This window comes from Neophocaena asiaeorientalis, unplaced genomic scaffold (assembly GCF_003031525.2).
Source record: "Neophocaena asiaeorientalis asiaeorientalis breed wild unplaced genomic scaffold, Neophocaena_asiaeorientalis_V1.1 scaffold268, whole genome shotgun sequence".
Taxonomy (NCBI): domain Eukaryota; kingdom Metazoa; phylum Chordata; class Mammalia; order Artiodactyla; family Phocoenidae; genus Neophocaena; species Neophocaena asiaeorientalis.
In genome coordinates this window covers 5,226,781-5,254,053 of record NW_020173979.1, presented here as the reverse complement: position 1 = coordinate 5,254,053, position 27,273 = coordinate 5,226,781, and the positions used below count along the sequence as shown (strand labels likewise).

General features: G+C 43.9%; 1 protein-coding gene across 1 annotated transcript in view; it reads left to right on the top strand.

Moving 5' to 3' along the window:
* The window catches only part of DOCK2 (dedicator of cytokinesis 2), a 408,357-nt gene that overhangs the window by 94,882 nt on the left and 286,202 nt on the right, over positions 1 to 27,273 (top strand). The window contains exons 23-25 of the mRNA XM_024753337.1: positions 6,811 to 6,919; positions 18,053 to 18,123; positions 19,907 to 20,013. Coding sequence (XP_024609105.1) covers positions 6,811 to 6,919; positions 18,053 to 18,123; positions 19,907 to 20,013 — 287 coding nt within the window. The remainder of the gene's footprint in view (positions 1 to 6,810; positions 6,920 to 18,052; positions 18,124 to 19,906; positions 20,014 to 27,273) is intronic.

Here is a 27,273-nt window from a genome sequence, read left to right as displayed (position 1 = left end):
TGAATGGCTTAATGGTTCTCTTTGTAAAGTCACTAATTTACACCTCCTGTAATAGAGCGAATTATTGGCTCAGGGGTAGGAATACCAGCCAAGTAACCGTGGATTTAGAGCCTGAACAAAAAAAGGTGAGAGCTAGCCATCTCACTTCCCTACACGGTTGCAGGATATCATCCCAGGGGCAAATGATGCTTTCCTATCCACCTGACTTGTTCCCGTCCCAGGGATCTGCTCTTACTTTGCTCTGTTCCAGGAGGCAATATTGTTTAGTGGTTGAAGGAGTGGAATTTGCAGCCAGACAACTCCTCGGCTCAAATCCTGACTGTGCCGTTTACTAGCTGGGTGAACTTGTGCGGTTAGCATAGTGCCTGGTGCATATAGTAAATGCTTAATAAGTAGCAGCTGTTAACAGTATTAGTCATCTCAGTGGTAAAAGTTATGAGAAAAACTAAAGGTGGCAGAGCTGAAGATGACTATTAATAGCATCCTCATGATGTTGTTTAGGTACCGTTAGCATTAGCTGAACTTCCTTCAGTTCTGTGGATTCCTAAGACATTTCTGTACGTCCACATTGAAGGTGCTGAAGTTCATTCATTTAATAATTTATCATTTGTTGATGCGTTTGCTTAAAACTCACTTGTGATGTTCCATGCCTCTTGCTAGACGTGGGGATATTATGACAAAAGCCTTGATCTCTGCCTGCATGGAGCTTATCCTCCAGTGGAGAAGACAGGCAAGTAAGTGGTGATGACAAAGAATGAAGTATTCTAACAGGGAAGCCTCAGTCATTGTGACAGTCTGCATTAAATGCTGTGTGCAGTGCATATCATTCATCTAAGGAAATGCACTGGGTAAGTGGCCTCCCTTCTACAGTATTCCTCATGTCCTGGCATCGCTGGGCGCACAAAGGTATCTTGACTTGTATGGCAGGGTAACAAAGTGGTGTGGTGAGATCTCATTATTTAAGTAATTTTGCTCAGTTCCGTGTAAGATCATGGAGACATTTAAAATAGAATTTTCATTTTTAAAAGCTTCCAGTGAATCTGGTCTTGCTCCCAGGCACTTGTGAAATGAGTCAGGTGTGTGTCTTGCCAAGAGCAAATTGAGGCAAAAGATGTGACCAGGTAAGGGAGACAGAGGCAAGCCAGGCCCAGGTCTAATCCTGGGGGCCTTTCCAGGACTTCTGGGAGGAAGGAGGGAGGCGGGGGACAGGCTGTGGTGGTGGCATGGGAGGGGGGCGAGGTGCTGAGGGCTGAGAGGGGCCTTCAGGTAGGTGGTTCACTGAGGTCAGTGTCAGCGGGGCCCCTGCTCCCTCCTCTCAGCTTCCATTCCCCTTGTTCACACCTCTTTAATTTTTTTTCTTTTCTCATATGTAAGACGTAGATAATAAGAGCCTCTATCAAATGAGCTAATCCGTGCGAGGAGCTGAGCACAGTGCCTGAACCTTAGGAATCACTCAGCGATAATATTAAACTTTTGTTGTTCAGCTTTTCTCGCTACACGGCAATATATGATTTACCTGTCGGTTTGCCTCCTGACGGGATGGGGACTGAGTCCTACTCCCGTTTCCCTCCACTGCAGTGCCTGGCACACAGTGGGTGCTCTATAAATGGCAGTTGCTTTTATGAAGTGGCTGATTTCTTCCTCCTAAGACTTTAGAAAGCCAAAAGGAGTGGATCCAGAAGAAACCAGTGGTACTATATAACAATAGCTAATAGTTATTGAGTGTTAACTCTGCACCAGGCACTGTGCTAATTGCTTTACATGCATTATTTTAATGTAGGACAACTGTGTGGGGCTAGTACCATTTTACTAGTGAGAAAACTGAGCCTTCTAGAGATGAAGAAATTTAGCCAAGATCACCCAACTGACAAGTGTCACAGCAGGGTTTGGAAAGCGACACAGTCTTACTTAAATGTCTACGTCGCCTCCAAGAGGTGGGTAGGAAATCAGGAGGATGCCTGGGAATGTGGCTCAGGGGAGCTGGACGTTGCCGAGCTATGAGGTGTAGAAATGTAAAGAGGCCGGTACTCAGGAAACACTCCACCCTGGATTCTAAGGTGAATCTTCCTCCTGGCTTTCTGCAGCCCGAGTTTGCCTTGGTTCGATTCTGCTTCCCTGCGCTGCTGGCCTGAGGTTGGCGTCTCCGTTTTCGGCTGAGGCTTTATGTACCTGCACAGAGAAGGTGGTGCGAGGCATTGTACACTCCCTGTGGGGCCCCATTTGCATTTAGTGAGTGCTCAGCTGTGCACAGTGTCTCCTTAATGAATCACATGCCAGCCGAGCATTGCTGTATTTATCCTAGCCCCGGGAGCTGAGTGCCTGCCGTGGTTGGGCTGGCACGCCCCAGAACAGCGCCTCGCAGGGTGTTCCAGTTTTTCTTGTGGTCAGGGCCTTTGGGCCCTTCAGTAATTCGTCCCCTGGCAGAGTCAGCTGGTTTCTAGGTGCTCTGAAGCCAGAAAAAATGTCTCCCTCCTGAAGCTATATACAGAGAACAAGTCTTAAAGAGGGACCTTGAAACCACATCTGCTGTGCCCTTGACTTCAAGGCCACATTTACAGCCTTGCAGACAGACAAGACATTATTTTTCTTTCCTCCTTATGCTTCTTATCTAGATGCCCCCCTCACCCACCCCCACCGCCACATAATCTAAAGGCTTTATGTATTTTTTTTCCTTAATCACTCCTTCTAAGAAATATTCCTTTTATTTACGTACACTCAGATCAGAGAGTTTGCCAGTATGATCACTTCTGTGCTTAGGAATCAACAACAAGAATTACTGATATTTACTTAACACTTATTAAGTGCCACCTATAGTACTAAGCACTTGAGATGCACTATCTCATTTTTTTCACCTTAAAATAACCCTTCGAATGAGCATCATACCTCTGTTTTATCAACAAGGAAGGTAAGATTCGGAGATGTAATTTGTCTGAGGCCAAACAGCCAGTCTATGGAGGAGTCTAGCTAGACAGCAAAGCTCTTTACACTAAACAGTTTTTTGCTTCCTTTCTTCTTCCCAACTGTAGTCATTTTCTTCAACTGTTCTTCCCATTCCCAGCAAATAAAAGCCCAGGCTTAAAAATTCACACACTCACACTCTCACACACACACACACACACACAATTGATAAGACTGCAGCGATTTTGCTTAATGATGTCGTCAACTGTGAAACGCGAGCCATTTCCCCAACAGAATTGTTTTTACCCTCTGTAAAACTTCAGCAGGTATGGAATGTATTTCCTTCCCTTGACTAGAGTGTGGTGTTAAGGTACTTAACTTGTCACGTGAATAGCAGGGAGCAGCTTGGATTCCCAGGGAGGCAGGTACCCCAGTCTTGGCCTCATAAGATCTGTGTCACTTGTGCTGTGCTGTTAGGTTCTCAGAGCATAGAAGGAGAAGAATGCTGAGTTCTGGGTCTAGCTATGCCACTGGTGCAGTCTGTGCCCTAGAGCAAATCACATGTCTTGCTGGTAGAAATTAAATTCAGTTTCCTAAGTTTAAATTTGAGTGGAAAGCCTCGACTTGATTTTACCGCCTAAAAGTCTCTTTTCCTCCCTACCTCAGTCAAATAACCTTTAAAAGATGGTAATGAAGCCGAGTCACCTCCGCACTCAGGCCCTCAGTCTCTTCATCTGTACAATAGGAAGCATGGACCCAGTGCTCACTGGTGTTCCCAGCAGCTCTTGGTTTAGAACCCCAGGGAGCTGCAGGAACAAGCCCGTCTCACCCTGCAGAGCTCTGACTGGACAGGAGTTTTCAACGAATCCAACCAGGGCTAGTCTAAGCAAAAAAAAAAGGGAGTTTATTGGAGGGATATTTGTGCAGCTTATAAAATCCAAGAAGAGTTAAATAACCAGACTCAGGGATGTAAGGAACCAGGATAGCCTCAAAGATCTCTTCAGCAGGAGTTCATGAACTTTCCTCCTGGAGCACTGCCTTAAGATGACTCCCAACAAAGCCCATTTCTGTGTTTCTCTGTTAAGAATGATGAATTCCAGGGAGGGAGCTGCCATGGGACTATTCAGTTATGGGAGGTGGGCTGCGGGTGGGGGGCGCTAGGGTCACCAGCAGGAGAAAGCTGCTGGAGACCATTTTTGTTGGCAGTACCAGTGGTTCCCAAGAAGAGGACCTGGTGGGATCCCCTCCGCCCACCCCGCAAGCCACACACGCATATGGCCACAAATATACAAATAAGTATGCCTTACAGAGAAAGTCCATACATGGTAAATAATGATGTAAATAATGATGATCTCACCATGGGCAGCCACGTCTGGCTGTTAAATGTGGGAGGGAGACACCATAGACCAGGAACAGGAATTACGATGTCGCTTATTAGATGTTTTCAGGCGGCTGTGGCTAGAGGAAAGAGCAAGGGATTTCAAGGCAAAAGCCTTGGGGGATGGACCGTCCATTAGCTTATCTTTGGGCACAAAGAAAAGCTCACAGCACCATCTCACAGGGAACGCATCGCCACTTTGAATTCAGACCCTCCCTTCCTCCCTGCCAGACCTGGTCTCATCTTTTCCACTTTGATGGGATTTGGGCAAGTCTCAACCTGTTGAGAGTTTTTTATGTCTTTATCTGTGTAATACTCCAACAATTAACAACAACAAGACGATGGCTAGCATTTACCAGGGCCCAGTGTGTGCCAAGCACGTCACATGTGAGCTGGGCTCCTCATAATCCCTGGACACAGTGCTGTTACACTGTTACAGCCTGCATTTGCAGGTGAGAAACTGTGGCTTACAGGAATTAAAAGAGGTAGTAAAGCATTGAGCACAGTGGTCTACGAAATGATTGAGAGGCCAGGCTTAGGAGCTAATGGCCAGGTTTGAATTCTGGCTCCAACACTTACTGTTGCGGAGTCCTTGGGCTTAAGTCACCAATCTATAAAATGGTGATAAGGATGGGGCCCCTTACCATGGTGTGGTTATGAGGGTATGTGAGTTAATAATACAGACAGTGCCTGGGGCGGAGTGATACTCTGTGATGTTTGCTGTTATTTATAAGGTCTTCAGTTAGTACTGGGCAGAGTGGAGATTGGAACCCAGGCTGACTCTAAAACACATCGTCTATGGCAGAACATCTCTGTGTTCAGGACTGAGTGGTGTAGGAGAGGGGAGAAGGGAAGAAGAGAAGGAGGAATGGGAAAGGTGGGGACAGAGAAGGAGAGAAGCCTTAGGACTCCTGGCTCCTTTCACAGCCTTGTCTCTATGACCTTGAAGTAGATACCCAGAAAGTCAGCAGCAATTTCCGGATCCCTGTAGTGGATTGAAACATCCGGCATTGACTTCCCCTTAAGCTTCTTACTTCAGGAGGCTTTAGGAAGGGGCCACCTAGGAAAAAAGAAGAGAAGGAGACACAGAGAGTGACTGAGACAGAAGAAAGAGAGATGAAGTCAAAGAGAGAGAGAATGGCAGAGGGACACCTAGAGACTGACAGAGAGACAAAGTGAATGATAGGAGAAGAAGAACAGAGAGACGCACACTTAAAGACAGAGAAAAGAGGTAGGAGAGAAGCAGGAAGAAAAGAGGGGCGAGAGCATGGGTGGGGGATTGAGTGGAGACAGCGCTGAGGTGGCCATGATGGACCGCTCGACCAGTGGTTGATGGAGCAAATAAACCCCTTAAGTGTGTCGGCGTTTTATCTGGGGAAAGCACCTTCACGGCAGCTGGCAGCTCAGTGGTGTCTGGCTGTGTAGGGCTGTGACAGGAGACCCTCTTTATCTGAATGGGAGACAGAAGCACCCTTCTCTGTGTTTCACCCAGAATGCCACAGATTAGGCTGCAGATTTTTCACCCGTTGGCAATAAAAGCTTGTTTGGAGAGGCCTTGGGGTGAACGACACTCCAAGGCTGGGCCACGAGGGCACTGAGACTCAGGGGCCTGGAGACCGATTTTATGCAAGGGGATGGTTTCTATAAAAAGTCACATGTATATATTAGACAGGCCTTGAAAATCTCTGCAAGGATATCCTTAATGGTTGCTAATTTTATGGTAGGATTAATGAGGAGTCTCACTTCATAAGTAATGCATTTTTTTTTCTTTTTACAATATCAGTGTAGGGCCTTTATAATCAGAGGCAAAAAAGTTTTAAATTAGGTATCAAGTACACTCCTGAAATAAGAGGGCAGGGAAAATGATGGCCCCTGATGTGGAACAGACACAGCTGTATTCATCCGACAAGCAGGCAGTGGCTAAGGGGAAGTGTATTTGAAAATATTTCTCCTTGATATTTCCAAGATACTTTGAAAGTCTGATGACCACAGTCTCCCTCTGATTCTTGCAGAAGGATGAAATTATTAAGGTCCCCTCAGCTTGGATGAGTTTCATTCCTTTGAGGTCCTTCAGGGTTTAAAAACAGGCAGGAGGGGGCTTCCCTGGTAGTGCAGTGGTTGGGAGTCTGCCTGCCGATGCAGGGGACACGGGTTTGTGCCCCGGTCCGGGAGGATCCCACATGCCGCGGAGCAGCTAGGCCCGTGAGCCATGGCCACTGAGCCTGCGCGTCCACAGCCTGTGCTCCACAACGGGAGAGGCTGCGGCCATGAGAGGCCCGCATACCGCAAGGGGAAAAAGAGGCAGGAGGGGGTGGTTTATTATGCCGAGTCAGTTGGATGGTACCTGTTCTGGGGACCTGGGTTTCCCCTGAGTGGCATATGCAAGCAGCGACTGCTGAATCAAGCCCCCTCCCCTTAAGTCCCTATCTCCACCCCTGTCTCTTCTCAATTTCAAGTGAAGTTTGTGGCTGGCACACACTTTCAAAGGTATTGCCTGTTGGCTTGAGAAATGACTCAGATGTGTCTTCTTTCAGGCTTTACGAAGGCAAGGAACAGATGGAGTTTGAAGAATCCATGAGACGCCTCTTTGAATCCATCAACAACTTGATGAAAAGTCAATATAAAACAACCATCCTTCTGCAGGTTGGTTTACACTACAAAAGAAAAAAATTCTGTCTTTTCCCTTGGTCATCTGATAGATAACAGCATAGTGAGATAACGTCTACTTTTGCTTGAATACGCAGCCATGTGTTAATTGAAGGCCTGGGCTGGCCCTGTGGTGTAAGGATCGTGAACACCAAGGGCTCCTCGGAGCAGGAGATGGCATATTTATTGTTTGTTTCCCATGAAGGTAGTGGTGCCTCTTCTTAAATAACTCTGAAGCTTTTGCTCCCTGGAAGGAAGGAGGTCAAACCCGATCCACTTCTAGTGGTGAGAGTAGTTAAGTTGTCAGTCTCTTAAATCGTCCACTTTTTATTCTCCACACCATAAACTGAGCTCCCATTTTGGGGTGAGAATGTCCTCAATAAACAAGAGATACTTCGGAGAAAATGGGTCCTGTAATTTAGTGGTCCATGACCTACAAACTCTGTAAATCTTTGAGAAACCTTGAGGTCTAACCCTATGTTTGAGAATGAGTTTAGCAGCCAAGAGGCTGAGTGAAGAGGCTGTTTCAGGGAGACTTCCTGACTTTCACAGCATTTATTCACAAGTGTTCGGGAAGAGCTGCCTCGTGAGTTAGGAAGAAGAAAACCCAGACACGTTGATTTAAACCAGTGGGTTAATGCAGAGTACCTCCTCTTCTTTTGATCAGAGTTTTCTTTTTAATTGCTAATTTAAACACTCGCTAGCTAGCTATGCCTGGGGTTGCCCAGCCTCTGGTTAGAATGAATGAGGTACTAGTTCAGCCAGAATGCAGGTGAGGAGGCAAAGGCAGAAGTCTCTCTGGGGAGTGTTGGCTGCTAACATGATGGATTCCAAACTTTGCATATTAAAATCCCTTGAGGATCTTGAATAAATTCTGATGACTGACTACCACCAGCAAACATTCTAATTTAATTAGTATGGAGTGTGACTAGGGAAAAGGGAGTCTAAAAATCTCCCGACTTGATTTTAGTATGAAGCAAAGTTTGGGAATCACTCTGCTAATGGCTTCCTTAGAGGGGAGCTTTGTCTCGTTCATCGTTGTATCCTCAGCACCTAGAACAGTCCTAATACATAGTTGATGCTTGATAAATATCTGTTGAATGAATAACCCTCGGAATAGGTGTTAAGATCTCTGTTTTATAGATAAGGAAATTGAAAGGCTCCTGTGCACTAAGGGGTGTAGCTGGGATCCAGATCTCTTTCTGCCTGGCTCTAAAACCATGCTCTGAGCCGCTACATTACACGGTTCTTTATACTACACATTTAGCACCTACTGGAGATATGGTTGTTTTCTCTGAAATGAGTTGGGGCTGCAGTCTTACAGTTTTCACCTTCTCTTCCCTCTTGCTAGTCTTTTTTTTTTTTTTTTTAAGTCCTCCCTCTATTCCTCAAACCCTCATCATTTCAAAGCAAAGGGAGTAACGGGAGCAGGGGGCAGCATGAAGAAATATGACAAGAGCCAGAGCCTATCACCCCGGAGGCAGAGTGATTTCCACACCTCTTCACACTGATATCACACTGGAAGCAGCTGATTTCCAGTGAGAGACCACACAGTGAGTGTTAGGATATCCGGTGACAGCTGAGGATGCCCGGTTGCAATGAGAGGCTGTGGCATTGCATCAGGTCTGAAATAGGCTCCAAGGAAGCTGAAGTGTGAGGGAGCAGAAACGATGGACAAACAGAGGAAGCCGGTTGGTGGGGAGGAAATCGGAGTAGATGCCCCAGAGAAGCAGAGGTGCCAAGAGAGAGACCGCATGACCTTGAGAAAGAAAAGGGGATAAGCCATCCTAGAGCCACCCTTTCCAATTTCAGCACCACTTTCCTTGTGATGAACTACGGGTATTTGGGGGGAAGGAATAAAGGGCAGAGGGAACAAGAAGGTAGGGAAAGAAAGGAGGGAAAAAAAAAGGAAGCAAGGAAGCAAAAAGATGAGCCAGGAGAATTTCTGGTCCTGAGGAGACCTGGGTCAACAGAATGTTCTTCTTGATCAGCCATATGATTTTACCCTGGATTTAACTTCTCAGTGTCTCTGTTTCCTCATCTCTAGAACTTCACTGTTTGGATCAGATGAACATTGTCTGCAAAAGAGCCAATTATAAAATGCTATGCAAATGCAGAGAGCCAATAGCATTATTATGGCTTTGGCATGAGTCAGTAAGAACCCAGGTTCTTATTTTCTGGGTAACTGTGTTAGAAATGTCTTGTTTTCCAGGTTATGCTGGTTTCTCCTTATGGATTTCTACCCTGAAGTCATGGAAAGGGACTTTGTCTCTTTTTAAATTTACTTTAAGGGTCAAATTTAGCTTCTAGGAGTTACATAAAATCAGTGATGCTTTCCATCTATTCCTATGGTTGTTGAAAAGTTGTCAAAGAAGAATGTAAAGTCATATTCAAATACAGAGAGCAATACCATTTGAAAAAACCTGAATGCTGTTTTAGGGTGCCAGGCATGGGCCGATGAGGGGAAAGGAGTCAAGGCCATTTGATGTTAGCAAACCCCACACAAGAGATCTTCTGCAGACTTTGACATTTGCTACAGGAGAAAGAGCTTTGGATTTCGAGCCAGAGAGATCTGGGTGGGAAATGGGGCATGCCCCCTTGGGCAGGTAACACTGGGCAAATCACTTCAGTTTCCTGGGCCTCGTTTATCCTTTTATAAAATGGGAAGTCTAATTTAGAGGATTATTGAGAGGATTAAATAAAGTAATGCATGTAAAGCATGGTGTGTAAAGCCTGTTACATAGTTCCATTTAAATAATTTTTAGTCATTTATATCTCTCCCTCCTTTACCTCATCATAAAACAGAAGCCTTGAGGGCATTTTCCTATAGTGGAATCTGGAAGGGAATATTTTTGTTTCTAACCCTGTCACATGAAGTCGAATAGTGTTAGGTCATCCAGTTATTCTGTTAGATCAAGAAACAGGTATAAATTTCAAGGAGGATAAACTCACAAGAACTGACTCTATGAAAAATGAAAAAGGAAGGGAAAGTTTCACCAGTGAAATAGTACAACATGACTGTAGTCTTGATTCTGAGCCTGCATGGGGGTACAGTAGGAAAGAGTGCTGTGATCTATTAGTAATGTCTGCCATAAGTTTTGGGTGAGAGCACAGAGTAAGAATGCCAATGATTGACATTCTAGTCCAGACTTTCTACTTCCAGCTGGGTAGTGGCTTAGGTGGAAACCCTAATTCATGCCTGCCTCAGTTCAGAGTAAAGCCTGTCTGGTTCAATTTAGCTTTGCCTATTGTGAGTTTTGGGGCCCAAGCAAGTTATTTCTCAATGTCTGAGTTTCATCTGGCTTTTGTGAATTGCTTTCTGTGGTTTTCCTTATTGTTCAGAGCTGGCATGGCAGTAGCTCACCCAAAACTATGGAGAATTTAAAGCTAGCCATCCAAAGAGGGTAGAGGGAGCATTAAAAACACGTTCCACTGATTGAGTACTTACCGTGTGTCAGGCATGAAGCTGACCTTTCACATGCAGTGTTTTTAGTCCTACCAAAGGTCTGCAAGGAATCGCTGTCTTCAGTGTCCACAGAAGGCTCATAAGGTTAAATAATTCATCCTAAATTATTCCTATTCATAGTGGTGGAGCTATGATTTCAATCCACCCAGCTCTTCTAACTCCAAAGTTAATATTCTTCTCTAAGTCACAACGAATGGGTATGGCCAGGGGTTTCCACGTGTTTTCAAGAATGGGCCGTATGCTCAGAAGTCCCCATGTGTGCCAGCCCTGTGAATATTGTTGATAAAACTGATGGCAGAGTGAGACAGTCAACACCAGACAGTTGTGAATTGGATGTAGCTCAAGTGTGAGTGATGGCCATTTGGTGACGTTGTGCAGACCCATTAGACCCATTCTCCTTTAGGTCATGATTCTTTATAATTCTCCAAGTTGATGGTATGAGTGGAAATAAATAAGCAACTCATAATTGTATGATATGCTCCCTTGGCCACTATGATCGCCACACATGATTGCTAATATAGCCACTAGAGTGTCCAGGAGTGCAGGGGGCTCTGTCTTTTAGGTCTCCAGTATCTGAAACAGTGGCTGTCACATAGTGGGTACTTGAATATCTTTTGGCTGAGTGAATGAATACTAGTTTGCACTATTTTATGTTTTAGCATTTATTATGTGTCACATGCTGAGCTAAAACCTTTACATATACTGTTAGCTTATTTGATTTTTATAACCACCACCTTATTAGGCAAATACTCTTCTTATCTCTACTTTACAGATGAGGAAGTGGAGGCTTAGAGAGATTGAGTAACTTAACCACAGCTGAGAAGTGGCAGGTCTGGGACTTGAATCCAGGCTGTGTAAGCCCAGAGTTTGAAAGTATGGTTTCATTAAAGAGCTGAGTCTTCAGGCAAAATGCTAGGTGGCTAGGCAATAAGCAACGTGAACAACAGTACAGATGGGCAGATGTCTGGTCTGCAGTTATGAAGTCAGGCTAATTAAGGAGGCCTCTTCCTTTCCTCTCTTTTCATTGTTAAGTTTCGTAAAACACCCAGACGTCCGACGTAAGGGAAGAAAGTGGTTCATTCTGGAGAAGTGGTCTACAGGCTGCCCCCAGAGGTAGGAGAGGGGAGACTCATATTTAACAGCCAGAGCCGGAGTTTCATCTCAAGTTGTTAAATGATTCTTTACTGTCCCCTTCGTAACCACCTACCCCATACTTAAGGGCAGTACTTGGGAATGTTGGATTTATGGAGGGTAGGATGAAATTTTGTTCCAATGAGGTGCTGCAGTCCCATTGATAGCTCTTATTTTTCATTTAATCGTCACATCAACCCTATAAAGTAGGTGACTTTATTCCCTTCATTCTCCTGATGAGGAAACTGGAGCATAGAGAGTTAACTTCCCCAAGGACACTCACGTAAAAGGGACCCACCTAGAGTTGAACTCGGCCTCTTCAGCCAGCCATTTTAAACACTGAATTCTCCTGCCTCATGCCAAGACTCAGGGGCCAGCACACTCTTGGGTTACAGAAAGCACAGAGACGTTCATATCCCAGAACTTGTTGGCCCCTCTTCCCTTCCCTTTCACTGAAAGACAAGTGGCAAGGGTGAATGTCTGGGGAGAGTGGATGTATTTTCCTCAGGGACAGCTTAGCATCTATAAGGAAGCTGCTGCTTCTGGTCAGCTGCGGTGAGTCCCTGTAACAGTGTTTGTCCAGTTTCCGTGGACCTTGACTGTCCATTACTTGGCTAAAATAAAAGGGTTGAAAATTGATGGGATGGGAATATTGTCAGAGCTCTTGAATGAGGAAGATGTCTAGTGTTCTCGTACAACCTTGCACCATTGCAGGATGTGTTCTTTTGCCCAGAAGTCTGTGTCTGCTGGCACCAACACAGTGCAGTCTTGGTTAGAATGAGAAAGAGAGGGCGGGGGGAGATAAGGAACCCTGGAAACCCGTAGAAGACAAATCCCCGTTGAGCTTGAGGGAGTGCAACTGTGTGGTTTTGATTTTTGTTGCTATTTTTAAACATCTGTTGTGTGCTAGCAGCCCAGGATTATCAGCTCTGGTGAAGTCCATCTGGATAGCAATCATTTCAAGTGTTTTCATGCGACTTCTCTTAGGGCCACAGTAAAATCACGATTCCTTGATTTGGGGCTGGCTCTCTTCTTGTGGCCTGTACCTGGCTTCTGGCAGAGGGGCTTGGAATTGATGATTCATCTAGGAAATTCACTCGGTGCCACATTATAAACTAATTACTGAGCTGGAAAATGTTGTCCTGGTGGCCATTCTTGCAACCTTCATATATGTGGTGAAGAGGATTCTTAACTTAAGGCATATCAGAAAAACTGTACCTTCTTTCAAAAGCCATTCTCCTAAACGGGAGATGTTTCTTTATCTACCTCCTCCCCCACTTCTGCCTTGTCTCCTGTATTAAAACCTCCGCACTTACCAAGATGGAAACTTTTCCTAAAGCAGAGCATACTGGTCTGAAGCCAGTTGGACAGAATCAGGTACGTATCTTTGCTGTGTATGTGGCTTATTAGCTATGTGGCTTCTGGCAAGTTATTTTTACCTCTCCGTGCTATCATTTTCCTCACTGGTAAAGTGGGATGACAGTGTCTATTCATAGAGCAGTTGTAAAAATAAAATGAGATCATGCATGTATAAAGTTTCCGATAATGGTTTGCTATTTTGATTAATATATTTTAATCCTAATATATACGCAGGTATGTGTGTATATATATGCACATACACACCTACATAAAAACATCTGTTTGTTTCTATTAAATATTATATATGATATAGGGATATACACTATGGGATGAAAGTAATAATACAGGAATATAAATTTATGTGCAATAGTAATATTAATGAGAGTAAAGATAATAACAACAGTAGAGCAGCGCAGTTCGCAGGAGGCCAACAGGTCTAGAAAGCCAAGCTGTTTCTAGTCCCAGACCTTAGAAACTTGCAATGAATGGAGGTCTCCAGCAGGTCTTATGGCTGAGCTCTTTTGCCTCCTGGGAGTGCTTGGTGGTAGTGCCTGCTTGAACCCACCTGCTATCACTCCACTCAAGTGTGTCAGGGCTGTGTGAAGGTGAGGACTGTGGACGGGCCTCCTGAGGCCAGTGCTGGCTGTGACAACAGACTTGGCAAACTTCCTGTCCCCTTTGGAAAAGAAAACCACAGGCCTGCCATTTCTCTGTGAGGCCCCCTGGACCAAATGGAAGTTTAATACACCTGTCGAGGTGATGACACCCTTTGAGTCTCAGCATGACAACCCCTCAGTTTGTTTTACTTTATTGCCAGCCCAGGGCTGGGAGGCTGGGAAGATTGGCTCCTTCTGAAGCAGCCCTTGTCCCAGCTTTGCCCAGCTCCTCCTTACTAATAGCTGAAGCATTTAAGTGTGAGTGTCCATGTAGACACCTGGTGATTAGTGCTCTACAGTATCACTCTGAAGCCCTGGAATGACATGCAGCCCTTGAAAGCCAGCAACTTGCTGCAGACACTGAAGTCCTGGCTTTCCCCAACTCGCCGAGAATTTCATTTCTGTTTTTGTTCCCTCACTTTGGTCTTAATTATGATGAGTCCATGTTACACTTTGTCCAGGTGCTGGGTAATGAGGGCTGGTGTCAGAGAGATGAGATAAGGAGAGATCCAGCACACGCACTTTTGGGGGCCTGCTGCCTGCTGGGCATTACAATAGCTGCAAGATATACTTTAGTTTGCATCATTCCTCTCTGCCCCACATGAAGATGCTGAGGCTCAGGGGGTGAAGAAATGGGCCTCGGAGCATGCAAGTGCTGGGTGGAGCACAGGGATCCCCCCCACACCCCCGCCCCAGGTGCCTGTGGGCCCAGAGCTCTATGTTTCTCAGCCTAAGAGTGAAGGAAGGAGCAGTTTGCTAGAATGCTTAGATGGGCTTTTATCAGGCCATGTGCCTCAGATGTCTCTTTAGAATGTAGGGGTTTTACGCTGGCAGCCCACGGGAGAAGTGCAGCCTGCAGGTGTGTTTGATTTGGCTAGCACAGTGTTAAAACAAGTGAACAAGAATGACTCATTCTTTAGACAGAGTGTGGGTTCCACATACCTCCTCGCTTCCCACTGGCCTGTGCTCTTCTCATTTCACTCTTTCTGCTGCTTTCCCAACCCTGCAGGCATCTGCTTTTGCCATATCTTGATGTTTCCTGATACAGATGGCCTGACCAACTAGGCTGAAATGTACTGTATACTATAATTGCCTGGAAGAATGTCATAATGCATCTTAGCATATTAAAATTCTGAAAAGTTCTGCCAAAAAACCCCCTCCAGAAACACCTTACTGGTTTATCTTTGCTTAAATCAAACTTTCCTCTAATTATTTGATTGCAATTCCTTACCCCCCCCACCTTCCCGCCACAGAATACCTAACATCATCTTATGGGAAAAGGGTGTCCCAATAGACCCTAGTTTTAGAAACATTCACTTTGGAATCTTGTTATCTCTTGCCATCTTGATTCGAAAAAATAAAGAATAAATCTCTGGACACAAAATCCAATAATGTAAAGAAAAGGTCTGACACATCTGACAACATACAAATTAAAATCCTACTGTGCAATGAAAGATACGATAACTGCAGCTAAAAGACAAGCAACAATCAAACTATAGGACAAGCAAGAGAAAATTCTTGCAAAATGTGTTACTGCAAAGGGGTTAATTTTTTTTTAAACATGTTTGTTGGAGTTTAATTGCTTTACAATGGTGTGTTAGTTTCTGCTTTATAACAAAGTGAATCAGCTATATACATATACATATATCCCCGTATCTCCACCCTCTTGCGTCTCCCTCCCACCCTGCCTATCCCACCCCTCTATGTGGTCACAGAGCAGCACCTAGCCGATCTCCCTGTGCTGTGCGGCTGCTTCCCACTAGCGATCTGTTTTACATTTGGTACTGTACGTATGTCCATGCCACTCTCTCACTTCGTCCCAGATTACCCTTCCCCCTCCCCGTGTTCTCAAGTCCATTCTCTACGTCTGCATCTTTATTCCTTTCCTACCCCTAGGTTCTTCAGAACCATTTTTTTTTTTTTTGGGGAGATTTTTTGATGATGGCCATTCTGACAAGTGTGAGGTGATACCTCATTGTAGTTTTGATTTACATTTCTCTAATGATTGGTGATGTTGAGCATCCTTTCATGTGTTTGTTGGCAAGCTGTATATCTTCTTTGGAGAAATGTCTATTTAGGTCTTCTGCCCATTTTTGGATTGGGTTGTTTGTTTTTTTGATATTGAGCTGCATGAGCTGCTTGTAAATTTTGGAGATTAATCCTTTGTCAATTTCTTCATTTGCAAATATTTTCTCCCATTCTGAGGGTTGTCTTTTCGTCTTGTTTATGTTTTCCTTTGCTGTGCAAAAGCTTTTAAGTTTCATTACGTCCCATTTGTTTATTTTTAATTCCATTTCTCTAGGAGGTGGGTCAAAAAGGATCTTGCTGTGATTTATGCCATAGAGTGTTCTGCCTATGTGTTCCTCTAAGAGTTTTATAGTGTCTAATCTTACATTTAGGACTTCAATCCATTTTGGGTTTATTTTTGTGTATGGTGTTAGGGAGTGTTCTAATTTCATTCTTTTACATGTAGCTGTGCAAAGGGCTTAATGATATATAAAGAATTCCACACCAATAAGAAATCACCCAAAAGAAAAATGGGGAAAGAATATAAACAAGCTATATATAGTAAATACAGTTTTTCAATAAGTATAGAAAAGGTGCCCACCTGGACTAGATCCAAAAATTCGCAGATTGCAGTTGCAAATTATGTATCAGATTGACAAAATGAGACAGATTTGTATACTAGTGTTAGCAAGGTTATAGGGAAAGGAGTAGAAGGAAATTGATTACCGCTTCTAAGTTAATATGACATTATCTCCTAAAATGTATATACATTTGTATGTACATTTGCCTATGTGTACATACATTTTACACACTAATTTCTCTTCAAGCAGCGCATCCATCACACAGGGGTTCTCACAGATACACAGATGTATATTTTAATATTTTCTTATCACTTATTTTATAATAAAGAAAAACTAAAGATAGCACGGAGTCCGTCAGTAAGGAGGACTTGGTGTACCCATGTGAGCATTGTTGTGCAGTGATTAGAAATGAAGAGTGCACTCTATGAAGTGATGTGCAAAAATACTGGTGATAACATGGTTAACTGCAAAAAGCAAGTTACTGAACTGTATAATCACACACATACATGTGCACATGCACATGCATGCACACACACAAACACATACTTGTTCATGCACAGAAAACAGTTGGGACTCACCACAATATTGACAGTGATCCCTTCTGAGGAGTAGGGATTGGGGCTGAGATGGAGATGTGGGACTTCAGGGACAATTTTCACCCTAATACTTGTGTGAATTTTTTAATATCAAACATATAATACTGACTTGTAAAAATCATAACTAACAAGAAAGAAAAGCGTGGGGGCATGGAGAAAAACAGTGCTATTTGAGGGTTGCAAGGAGTGGCTCTGTAAGTAGCCTGCCTGATTTTGAATCCTGGCTCTGCCACTTGCTAACTTTGTGACCTAGTTAGTTATTGAATCTTGATGCCCTAGTGGTTCCTGATCTGTGAAAATAGTGTATCCCTTGTAGGCTGAAATAAGGTTTAACAAAATAATCTAACAGCATGGTGTCTGCTCCACTGAACACTCTCAGAGGATAGTCATAATTATTATTTATGTTAACTAAAAAGTACAACTGTATATGGCTAGGATAAGATTTTCTTTAAAAAAATAATTTTCTCTATTTTAATTTTGGTCTGTTTGTAAAAGGATGATACTTGTTGACTATAGAACACTTAGAATATACAGAAAAATAAGAAGAAAATATAAAATGGATACATCTACCAGATTTTTAAACATTATTTTCCAACTATGTGACTTACAACTCCTCCTGTGGAAATTACAGTCTGCTCTGCTGTTTAGCAAATGGTGCTGTTTTGCAAGGGCCTGGGTCTTTTTCCCACCTATGGACGTATCAGTTATCTTGCACAGAGGACAGAAACAATCCACCACAATGCCCAGTTTTCCTAACCCAGCTAGTGGACCAAAACACGCTGACGATTGTTCACAAATTGGCCAGGGAGAGAAAATAGAAATAACTCAGTCCATGTCATCCTTGCCACCAACAAAACAATTCAAGCTTACCATCTTCCAATAAAGATAGGAGTTACCCTTTATTGAGCACGCAAATATGTCTGGCTCTCTGCTGGATGCCACATTTGTATTATTTTGAATCTGTACAATCCTGCAAAATAGACATTATTTCCTCTATCTTATAGATAAGGAGATTGAGACATCAGAGAGGGTAAGTGTTTTGTCCAAAGTCACCTGGCCACTAAGGAGTAGACCCAGGATTTGACTGTAAGTGTGTATAACCTCAAAGTTTTTGATTGCTCTACTCTACATTTCTGCTCCCTTGAAGACAGAAGAAACTTTTGAAAGAAGTACACCTGGTGTTTGAATCTACATGCAGAGTCTGAATCACTGTAGCAGTGCCCAGGATTCAGGATCATTTTCCCTTGATCTGTGTTATGTTGCAAAGTATTCTCACCACCAGGCAGAGTTGTTGGCCGTGGGCACTGCTCATGTTTATTTCACTTTCTACCTAGGTGGCAGCTTTGAAATACATCCCATCTGTCCTCTATGATGTGGAAACCGTCTTTGATGCAAAGTTACTCAGGTGAGCTTATGGTGTGTACTTTCCTGGGCTCTGTTGTCAAGCCAGAGATTCAGAGGGAGAGGAGAGCTCTTGTGGGTAATTCCAGCCAGGCACTCAGCACGGGGACAGGGAGGACACATGGTCAGAACTTCCTGCAGGGATATTGGTGTGGGATTTTTACAGTTTCATTGGGTTGTGTCAGATTTGGTGAAAACCAACTATAAAGTAAACATCCTTCTTTGACAATATCAGTGATGCAGAATACAAACATGTAGGTTAAAAAACTGATGTTTGGTGTAAATGTCTCCATTTCACCTGGGCTTGAAGGTTATTTTGGGGTTCCAGTCTTTGCCCTGTAAGCCCTGTAGTTACAAATGGAGAACAACCTATGGACACTTAATGGGATAATGAGATGGGCTCCCCTTCGCTCTCTCCTTCTTCACCCCATTCCTCTCATGGGAGGAACACATTATTTTACTGTGCTTATGCTCTTAGAATAGGGGCATCTGAGCCAGATACACCCTTTTCCTCTTTTTCCTAAATTCACTTAAGTTCCAAGATAACGTATAGAAGATTTTAAAAACTTTTTATATTGCAATACTTTTAGATTTGGAAAAGCACTTCAGAGATAGTGTATAGAGAGTTCCTGCATACTTTTCACTCAGCTCCCCTTAATGTTCACATTTTAGATAACTACAGCATAGCTATCAAAACTAAGAAATAAACATGGGCACAGTTCTTTTCAGTGCATTCCAAACTTTATTCAGCTCTCGTCAGTTTATCCACCGTTCATATGAAGATTTCTTCTGGCTTCTCATTCTTCTGGTCTCAAGCTAAATGTTATCTTCTTGGAGAAGCTACCTCTGAACATTGTAAATAAATTCTATTCCTCCCTCAACCCCTGCACCGTTACTCTCTGACACAACTCCCTGTTCATTTCCTTCTTTGCATCTACGGCCTTGTATTGATTTGCTTGCTTTTGTGTTGTACGTTGACCTCCATTAGAATGTAAGTTCCATGCCAATTGGGACCAAGTCTGTTCCTATTGTATCCCACTGCCCTGCACATTGCCTGTCACATATTAAGTAGATGCTTAATAAGGATTTGAAAGAATGAATAAGCACAATGAGCTGATTTTGGAAAGCTGACAGGAGCTGTAATTTTGTTTCAGTGGTATTTTTATTTTCACTCTATTTGGAAAGAGCTATCTCCTTTTTCATATCCCAAACTGGTTCTAACCCACAACTTTTCAGAGTTTTTTAAAAAATTAAGGACCTTTTTTGATCTTAAGATTTATCATAAAACATTACTAAGCATAAAACATTAGTGAATAAAACGGCATGGCAATGAAATTAGAATCTGGTTTTGAACCCTTGTTTCTTTGACCCTCCCTAGCTGTGTAACTTTGGGAAAGTTAGTTAACCCTTTTAAACCTTACATTTCCCACTTGTAAAATTGGGATAAGCATTGGATCTACGTCATAGAATTGTGAGGCTTAAATGGCACAGTGGCTGTCAAGTGCAAAACATGTGCCTGACACACACAGTAAGTGGTCGGGTTTCTTGATATTATTTTCAGATTTCCACATCTCTTTGAATGCTGTCAGTATTCAACACCAAGACCAACTATGCATACTTACTGAAGGCTTATCATGCACGGAGGTGGGGGGCGAAGGGAGCAAGAGGTACATTGTTTCTGCCCCCCCGCAGAGATGGCAGGCTGGGGATGGACAGACTCTAAGTGCCAGGAGGTGGCAGACATTGGTTTAACAAGCTCTGCATGCTCTGGTTTTTCCTGCCCTTAGCCAACTCCTCTATGAGTTCTATACCTGCATCCCTCCCGAGAAACTCCAGAAGCAGAAAGTCCAGTCCATGAATGAGATAGTCCAGAGCAACCTCTTTAAAAAGCAAGGTGAGTGCAAAGCATCCTGGCCGGTTGGGGGTGCCAGAAACCCCACGTGCTCATCACATGCTGCGCAGTTAGGCACTGTTTCTTCTCTAACAACTCCCTTGGTCTGGATGAAGGGGAAAAGCAGAAAGTAGCTGACAACTTAGATATCAGAATCTAAACTAATTTAAGGAAAACATAGGCTGAACTGTTTGTTTTTCCTGATAAAGTTTACTGAGAGGCTAAATTTGGAGTCATTTTGCTGTGAGGTTTTTACTCTACATGAGAAGTAGGTAAAGGCCTGATCCCTTCACAGAGGCACCAGTGGCTTCAGTCTCCTGTTGTGTTTGCTTCCAGGGGCACTCACTATATAAGCAAGCAAACACACATTTACTACATATTCTCCCCTGGTCTTTTATTACTACTCTCATAGTAACATGTTATACAACTGCTCTGGACGTTGCCTTTCTTCACGTAACGGTATTTCCTGGAGAGCAGGAAATGACAGTGGACTTGGGCAATGGTTGTGGTCAGAGCTTCTGCTCACCCAAACTGATCTCTGGTAACCACCAGTCCCCAGCCAGCATCTCACAGTCAAGAGCCTTGGGGTTCCCTGTTTTGGGGATCAGTGGGATGGATGGCCACACGTCCTCCAGCTATGAGCAGGTAGGACTTAGATGTCAGTATTCACCATTTCCTACATCACTCCTCTCTGTGAGAAGCAAACTGTGCAAGAAGTAAGAAGTCTTAGGAAGCAGAGGATCAGTCATGTCCCACCCGGGATTTATTCAGAGTGAAGCTTGAATATTTATGTATTAAAGATTCAGGAACCACTTCACTGTAAAGATTTTCCCCCCTAATGTCTGGTTGACATGGTACATCCAGAATCGCTGTCTGAATCCCACCCCGTGTAATTAAAGCTAGGAGAAGGGCATGGGAAGAAAAGTGTTCTTGTGATTTCAGATCCATGCCTGGAGTTTCCTGACCATTTAGACAGATGTGTGACAGCAGGTTAACGCAGTACATACATGGTTGGTTTGTGCAAGGTGGTTTGTGTAAGGTGATTGGAAACTAATCCTGGTTAAGTCTTACTGTATGCCTTGTATTACTGGGTTTTTTTAAGTGAGCCTTCCTCGGTTTTCACCTTCCGATTTCCATGTCGGAATAAATTACCCTCACTCTGAAAACTTTGAAATATGCCTGCCCCTCCCTGCCCTGGCAGTCCCTTTCTGGATTTCAGGTGGTGTCGCTGTAGAAGTGAAGTGAGTCCCATCCTAGGGGGCGTGGCAAGGCCGACTCTTGCTGCTTGTGGTGCTGCACGGGCAGCGGAGAGCAAGGGCTGCTTGGCTCCCTTTCGTTGTTCAGCGCGGCAGTCACGGTCAGGGGCCCGGCTCAGCATAGAGGCCAGATGGAGTGTTAGCGCGGTCGGTCCTGGATTGGGCATGCGGTGTCAGTCCCAGCCTGGGAGGAGTAGGAGTGATTCCTTTACTGGAGTCACATCTCCCGGGCTGATGGTGGCCTCTGAGGGTTAGCATAATCACAGGGCAGGCTGGACAGCTGCTGCTCGCCAGCCCTGCTGCGTCTTTGAGTTTCAGATTCAGTAAAAACCCTCTGATTAATATTAATTGACAGAAGGCCAGCCCCAGTGTTGTACACAGTTACAAAGAAAATGCAAAATTCTTACCTTTACATACGTACAGAGACTAGAAGTAGGTGAACAGAGAGCCCTTGGGGGACCCATTTTAAAGAGGCTGCAATGTATAATTAGTCTATCCATCCTTGGTTCACGTGTGAAAGCAGTATGCTCTTATGCACAGCTTAAAGGTAACTCTTCTCCCACTATTTATTTGTTAAGTGAACCCTCTTACAAAAGTAACCCAAAAGAGGAAAAGAATCTGAAAAAGAATATATACACACACACACACATATATATATATCTGTATACATGTATATATATATATAAAACAGAATCACTTTGCTGTACATCTGAAACTAACACAACATTGTAAATCAACTATACTTCAATTAAAAAAACACCCCAAGGGAAACTTCAGCTCAGCCTTCTCCTTAAATCCTCAAGTTCCAAGTGAATACAATCTGAGTTCATACGCACGAGCTTAACTGGGTGTCTGGGGCTCTTGGGTGAGTGTCTCCTTTATACCCTGAAATAAGGTGAGTTTGATTCCTTGGCCAAGTCTGAGTTATAATGAAATCCCTTCTGTTGTTCTCCCTGTGAATTGTCCTGTGCCTCAGGGATGCAGTTTGCTTTAAGTCTGCACTTATCTAACTGCCAGATGTGCAAATTGCCTGGAGTATTGTTGGTGACATTAGCTTGTACTCACAGCCTTGAACACTTGTACTGACATCAAGCAGAGGAAACAGAAGGCTTTTAAGCACTTTCCGAAATGTTGGCAGACTATCCTATTGGCCTCTCTTCAGGAGGGTCCTATGCAGAAGAGGGAGAAAGTTTACTAGTTAAGGGCACTGGTTCTTGGGTTGGATTCCTAGTTTAGCCCCTTTTCAGCTGGGTGACCATGGGCAATTTACTTAACCTCTCTGATCCTCAGTAAGCTCGTCTGTAAAATGGGAAAAATGATAGCAATGTCTGTCTTAGAAGGTTGTTGTGTGGGCTGATGAGACCAACAGTACGTTTCAAGTGCTTATCAGAGCAATATAATATCCCATACTGAGTGATCACTGTTATTACTGGTCTTGTGGTTATTATTTCTGCTGCTCCTTTCATTTTCCCAACTTCTGTCCTAACCTTCAGGTTCTTTGCAATAAGGGCATCCCTTCATAGTTGACAGTTGCACGTAACCCTAAGCTAAGCTTCCTTGTTTCCCTGAAAGCTGTGTGTTTTTCTCCAGGGTCTGAGAAGCACAGGACTTAAGGAACAAAAAGGCCTTGGTCTGTATCCATGTCTCATTCCTGCTTTGAATGGTTTTTCCAATTTTTATTTCATTTCCCTAGAGTGTTTTTGCATAGGACCTGTGCGATGTGAGCCCAGAAGAATAGGTCAGGGTGAGATGTTTGTGGTTTCTCACCTCATTGTTTACCTTGCTGCAGGGCCTCAAGATAGTTATATAGTTTGGGACACTTGACAGACATCCTCTAGGATGGTTTGCTCCTTGGGGCTCTTTTAAAACATACACACACACACACACTTTTTAATTCTTTCTTCATTCATGGAGGCAATTAGCCTCCATTCGCCTCAACTTTTACTTGACTTGTGATCCTGAGTAAAGTACTTAATCCTTATAAGTCTCAGTTTCCTCGGCTGTAAAGTGGGAATAACCACAGAACGAGTCTCATTGGGTTTTTGTGCAGACTCAGTGGCATAAAGTGACTTGTTAGCCTGGGGTATGAGGGAGTCAGGGGCCACCAGCATTCGAGGTCCCGCAGGGAGTGGCTTGCCCTGTGTGAATGACTTCCGGGTTCAGCGGGAGGAGAACTGGGACATCTGTGGAGACGAATTTCCTGTTTTCTCCAGCTCAGGCTTGCCTGATGGTGCTGATGGGAGAAGGGATGAATAGGTACGCCCCGAGGAAGCTCTTGAGGGGAGTCTGCGAGAAAACCAAACCTTCTGTTCCTTTGGAACAGATTTGTCCCTACTTAGAACCTAATCTCTAAGTAATGTGTCTTTTTAGTCTGATGCTAATCACATGTGCCATCTGGTTCAGTGTAAACTGCTTTAGGATCCACACTGCTCACTCTTCTCAACTTCCAAAACAAACAGGGGGCGGTGGGGGGAAGACAGAGAGAGAGAGAGAAACAGAGACACACACAGAGAGAGGGACCAACAGGGAGACAGAGAGAGAGAGAGAGAGAGACAGAGATCTGACAGAGATTTGGAAACCCTTTCAATGTTTATTTTCAGCTAGTGGGATTTTCTTTGGAAACTTTGTTGAGAAGCCGTTCTCTGAACACAAAGCATCCAGTTTTCCTTTTATCAAGATGTAGTTTCCTTCTTTCCCCCTCTTCTTATCTGTTGCCCACAGTTTCTGGAGCTGCTAGGACCTCAGTTCACAATGGGCTAGGCCTCTGTGGTGGGAGGGGGCACAGACATCACTGTCCAGTGCCCTAGCGGGGGATTATCTTTTCTAATCATCACATCATTGCAACACTGGTCTGGAATAGAGAAAAGTCCGCTCGTTCTAACAGTTATTGCTTTGCTTGGTGAACTTATGTAACGTCTCTGAGCCTCCGGGGTTCCACATCTGAGAAATGTGAGTAGGAATGTTGCCATTAGAGTATGGACTTTTGGTTTGGGAAATCCCTGTTTCTGATCCTGACGTGATCACTTGCTAGCTCTGTGTTCCTTTGAACAAGTAACCTCTTTGAGGCTTGGTTTCTTTAGCTACAAAAATGAGGTCATGCATGTAAAACAACTAGTAGAGTGCCTGACACAGTTGCTGCTTATTTAAAGACATTTATTGTATCCCCTGTATAACAGTAATAACCACAGGAATAATAATGACATCAAAGGAAGAGACATTTATTAAATGCCAGCTATATATTATTTGCTATATAGGACATAAACATATAGTAAATTCTTACAACCCAATTACATAGGTATAATTATTCTCATCTTATAGATGGGAAAACCAAGGCCTAGAGAGTCAAGTAACTTGACTCATCCCAATGAGACCAAGGGTTCTATTACAATGTATTAGTGCATTAGTGTATTTGGCTATGTGATTCTGGGGTAGCAAATCAATCTCCAAATATCAGTGGTTTAACAAAGGTTTATTTCTCTCTTGTGCAAAGTCTGATAAAGGTCAGGAAGGTCGGGCGCCTTTTGTCCCCTGTGAAGCTATGCCAGCTTGTACCCATGGCCTCTTTGCAGCAGGGAAGAGAGCGAGGAACGAAGTACAGCCACTTTCAACTACATCAGCCTGAAAGTGACACCCAGAGATTCTACCCGCAGTCCACTGGCCAGACCCCATCACATGTTCCCAACCTAGTTGCGAGGGAATCTGGGAACTGAAGGAAAATGCATAGCATATTTGATGACCGTCTCTGCTACCCATAGATAGCAGTGGTGGAGCTGGATTTGGAACACAAGTCCTTTGAATAACAAAATCCCTCTTCTTTCCACTACGCCATGCTTTGTTCTTATAATGAATAAAAAGGAGAAGATATGTTTATTTTCTTGTTGAAAATGCTTCCTTCTCCATGTTAGAAAAAAGTGCCACATTGTTCCTCCTGAGAGATTTTTTTCTTCCTTCCTCACTCTCTGCCCCTGTTCCAAATACTGGGCAACTCTCTGACAGCTGTGTACGGGGACCTTTGCTTGGGCAGGAGATGGGACTCTAGATGCCAGTGGTTGCTATGTCACTGCAGGTTTTTAAAGCACAGCTTTCCTGCAGTGAGAAGTGGTATAAGCAGGCTGCCTGGGACTTGGGATGTCCACATCAGGCTGGGTACTAAGACTGCTGTGAAAGACAAGGCAGGAAAGGAACAAGTCCTCTTCCTCCGAGGACATGCTCTGGGCTCCTGGCTGGCTCCTCGTCTCTCCTGGCACCATACATGACCTTCCATAGTTCTTTGCTTCGTGAATACTGCCCGGAATACCTTCTACTGCACCACCACCCCCGCCCCATTCCCTACTCCCACCCCTAGACACACTAACTAGTAACTCCCACTCATCCCTTTAAGACCCTGACCCAAGGTCAAGTGTGCAGTGCGTCTTCCCTGACGTCTCAGGCACCTCAGCCTAGTCGCATTCCGCGTTTACTCAGTCCCTGCTGCAGGACAGGCCCTGGGGTGGTAGCGCAGATACAGCCGGTGCCAGTCTGCAAATTTCTGCACCACACTCAACGTGCAGAGACGATGAAGCTTCTTGGTTTTGTTTGTTCTAAATCTAATCTAATCTTTTTGAGTCTCCACCTCACTTTGGACTGTGGCAACTTAAAAATTTCAGTCAATGACATCTTGTGGCTTCAGATTTAACAAGTCTTTCTGTTTCAAAATAGTTCCCCTTCCCTCTCCAAAATAGTGTCTGGGACCAGGTCCCAGGGACCCAATTAGGAAAGGGAAGAGAGACTCTGTTTTTGCCTTTTCCCACAACCTATCTAAAATATCTCTCTTTGGGACTTTAGTCCAAGGTGGGCATGTTGGGACACACATGTCTTGTGGCTTCAGGGGCCGCTACCTTTTTGCTCTATAATATCTTCTTTTCTGAGGAAGCCTTCCTCATCTCTCTTCCCTGGGGCTATAAAAATGGAATGGCTGCCAGGGTTCTTGACCAATGGGGGGAAGTGTGACAGTAGAGAGTAGCACATTCAAAATATTATCCTGGATTCTCAAAGGGGATAAAGCAAGACATAGAATCTCTGCGGGGAAGATTTCTCAGATCTTAGGTGCATCTGGGAAGTTTGCTAAAATTGCAGAATCCTGGACCCTACCCCAAAGATTCTGACACTGCAGATCTGGGGAGGGGCCAGGGATGTGCATGGTATCAGCCCTCCAAGGGGATTCTGATGCAGGTGGCCCCCTGACTGACCCTCTCTAGTTGGCAAGCGGAGCTCCTAGAGCCTGAGTGGGGGAAGGAGAGCAGTGCAGCAAAGAGGAGCAGATCCCACAACACATAGCAGAGACCTCACCCTGATACTTGGCATTTCTCTCTCTCATTGTCTGTTGGTGCGACTATCTATGCTGCTGGAGAGAGCTCCTTACGGATAAGGGATATATATTATTTCTTTATGTGCCTAGTCTGCCTAGGGCCTCACTGATATCCACTCTCAGAAACTAGTCTGTGCACCTGGGCAGTAAAATATACCATTATTCAGTGACCAGTGTCCCTTAAAACAAAGGAAAAGGGAAGATGGGACCTCAGTTGTAGAGAACAGGGGTTGTCATAATACTTGACTCATAATGTAGCTCATCACTGGTCCACACAAGGGCTTGCTTTTATTTATTAACATATTTAGTTAGTTATTTTTAATAATAAATTAAACATCCTTGCACTCACTACCCAAACCAAACACTAGAAACTGAACAATCAACTACCTGTAACTGTGTGTGTCTCTCCCCACCTAAGGTAACCCATTCTTGAATCTTTTGTTAATCATTCCACTGCTTTAATGCAGTGTTACTGCATCTATACATATCTCTCTAGTGTTTTGGTTATTTTAGCTTTATAAAGAAGGGTATTGAACTATGAGTAATTTGAAGGGACTTACTTTTTTCACTTAATATTATACTAAAATTCATTCATATTACAAACTGTTGGAGTTCATCTTTCTGATGAGTGTAGAAAATTCTATTGTGTGAATAAGCCAT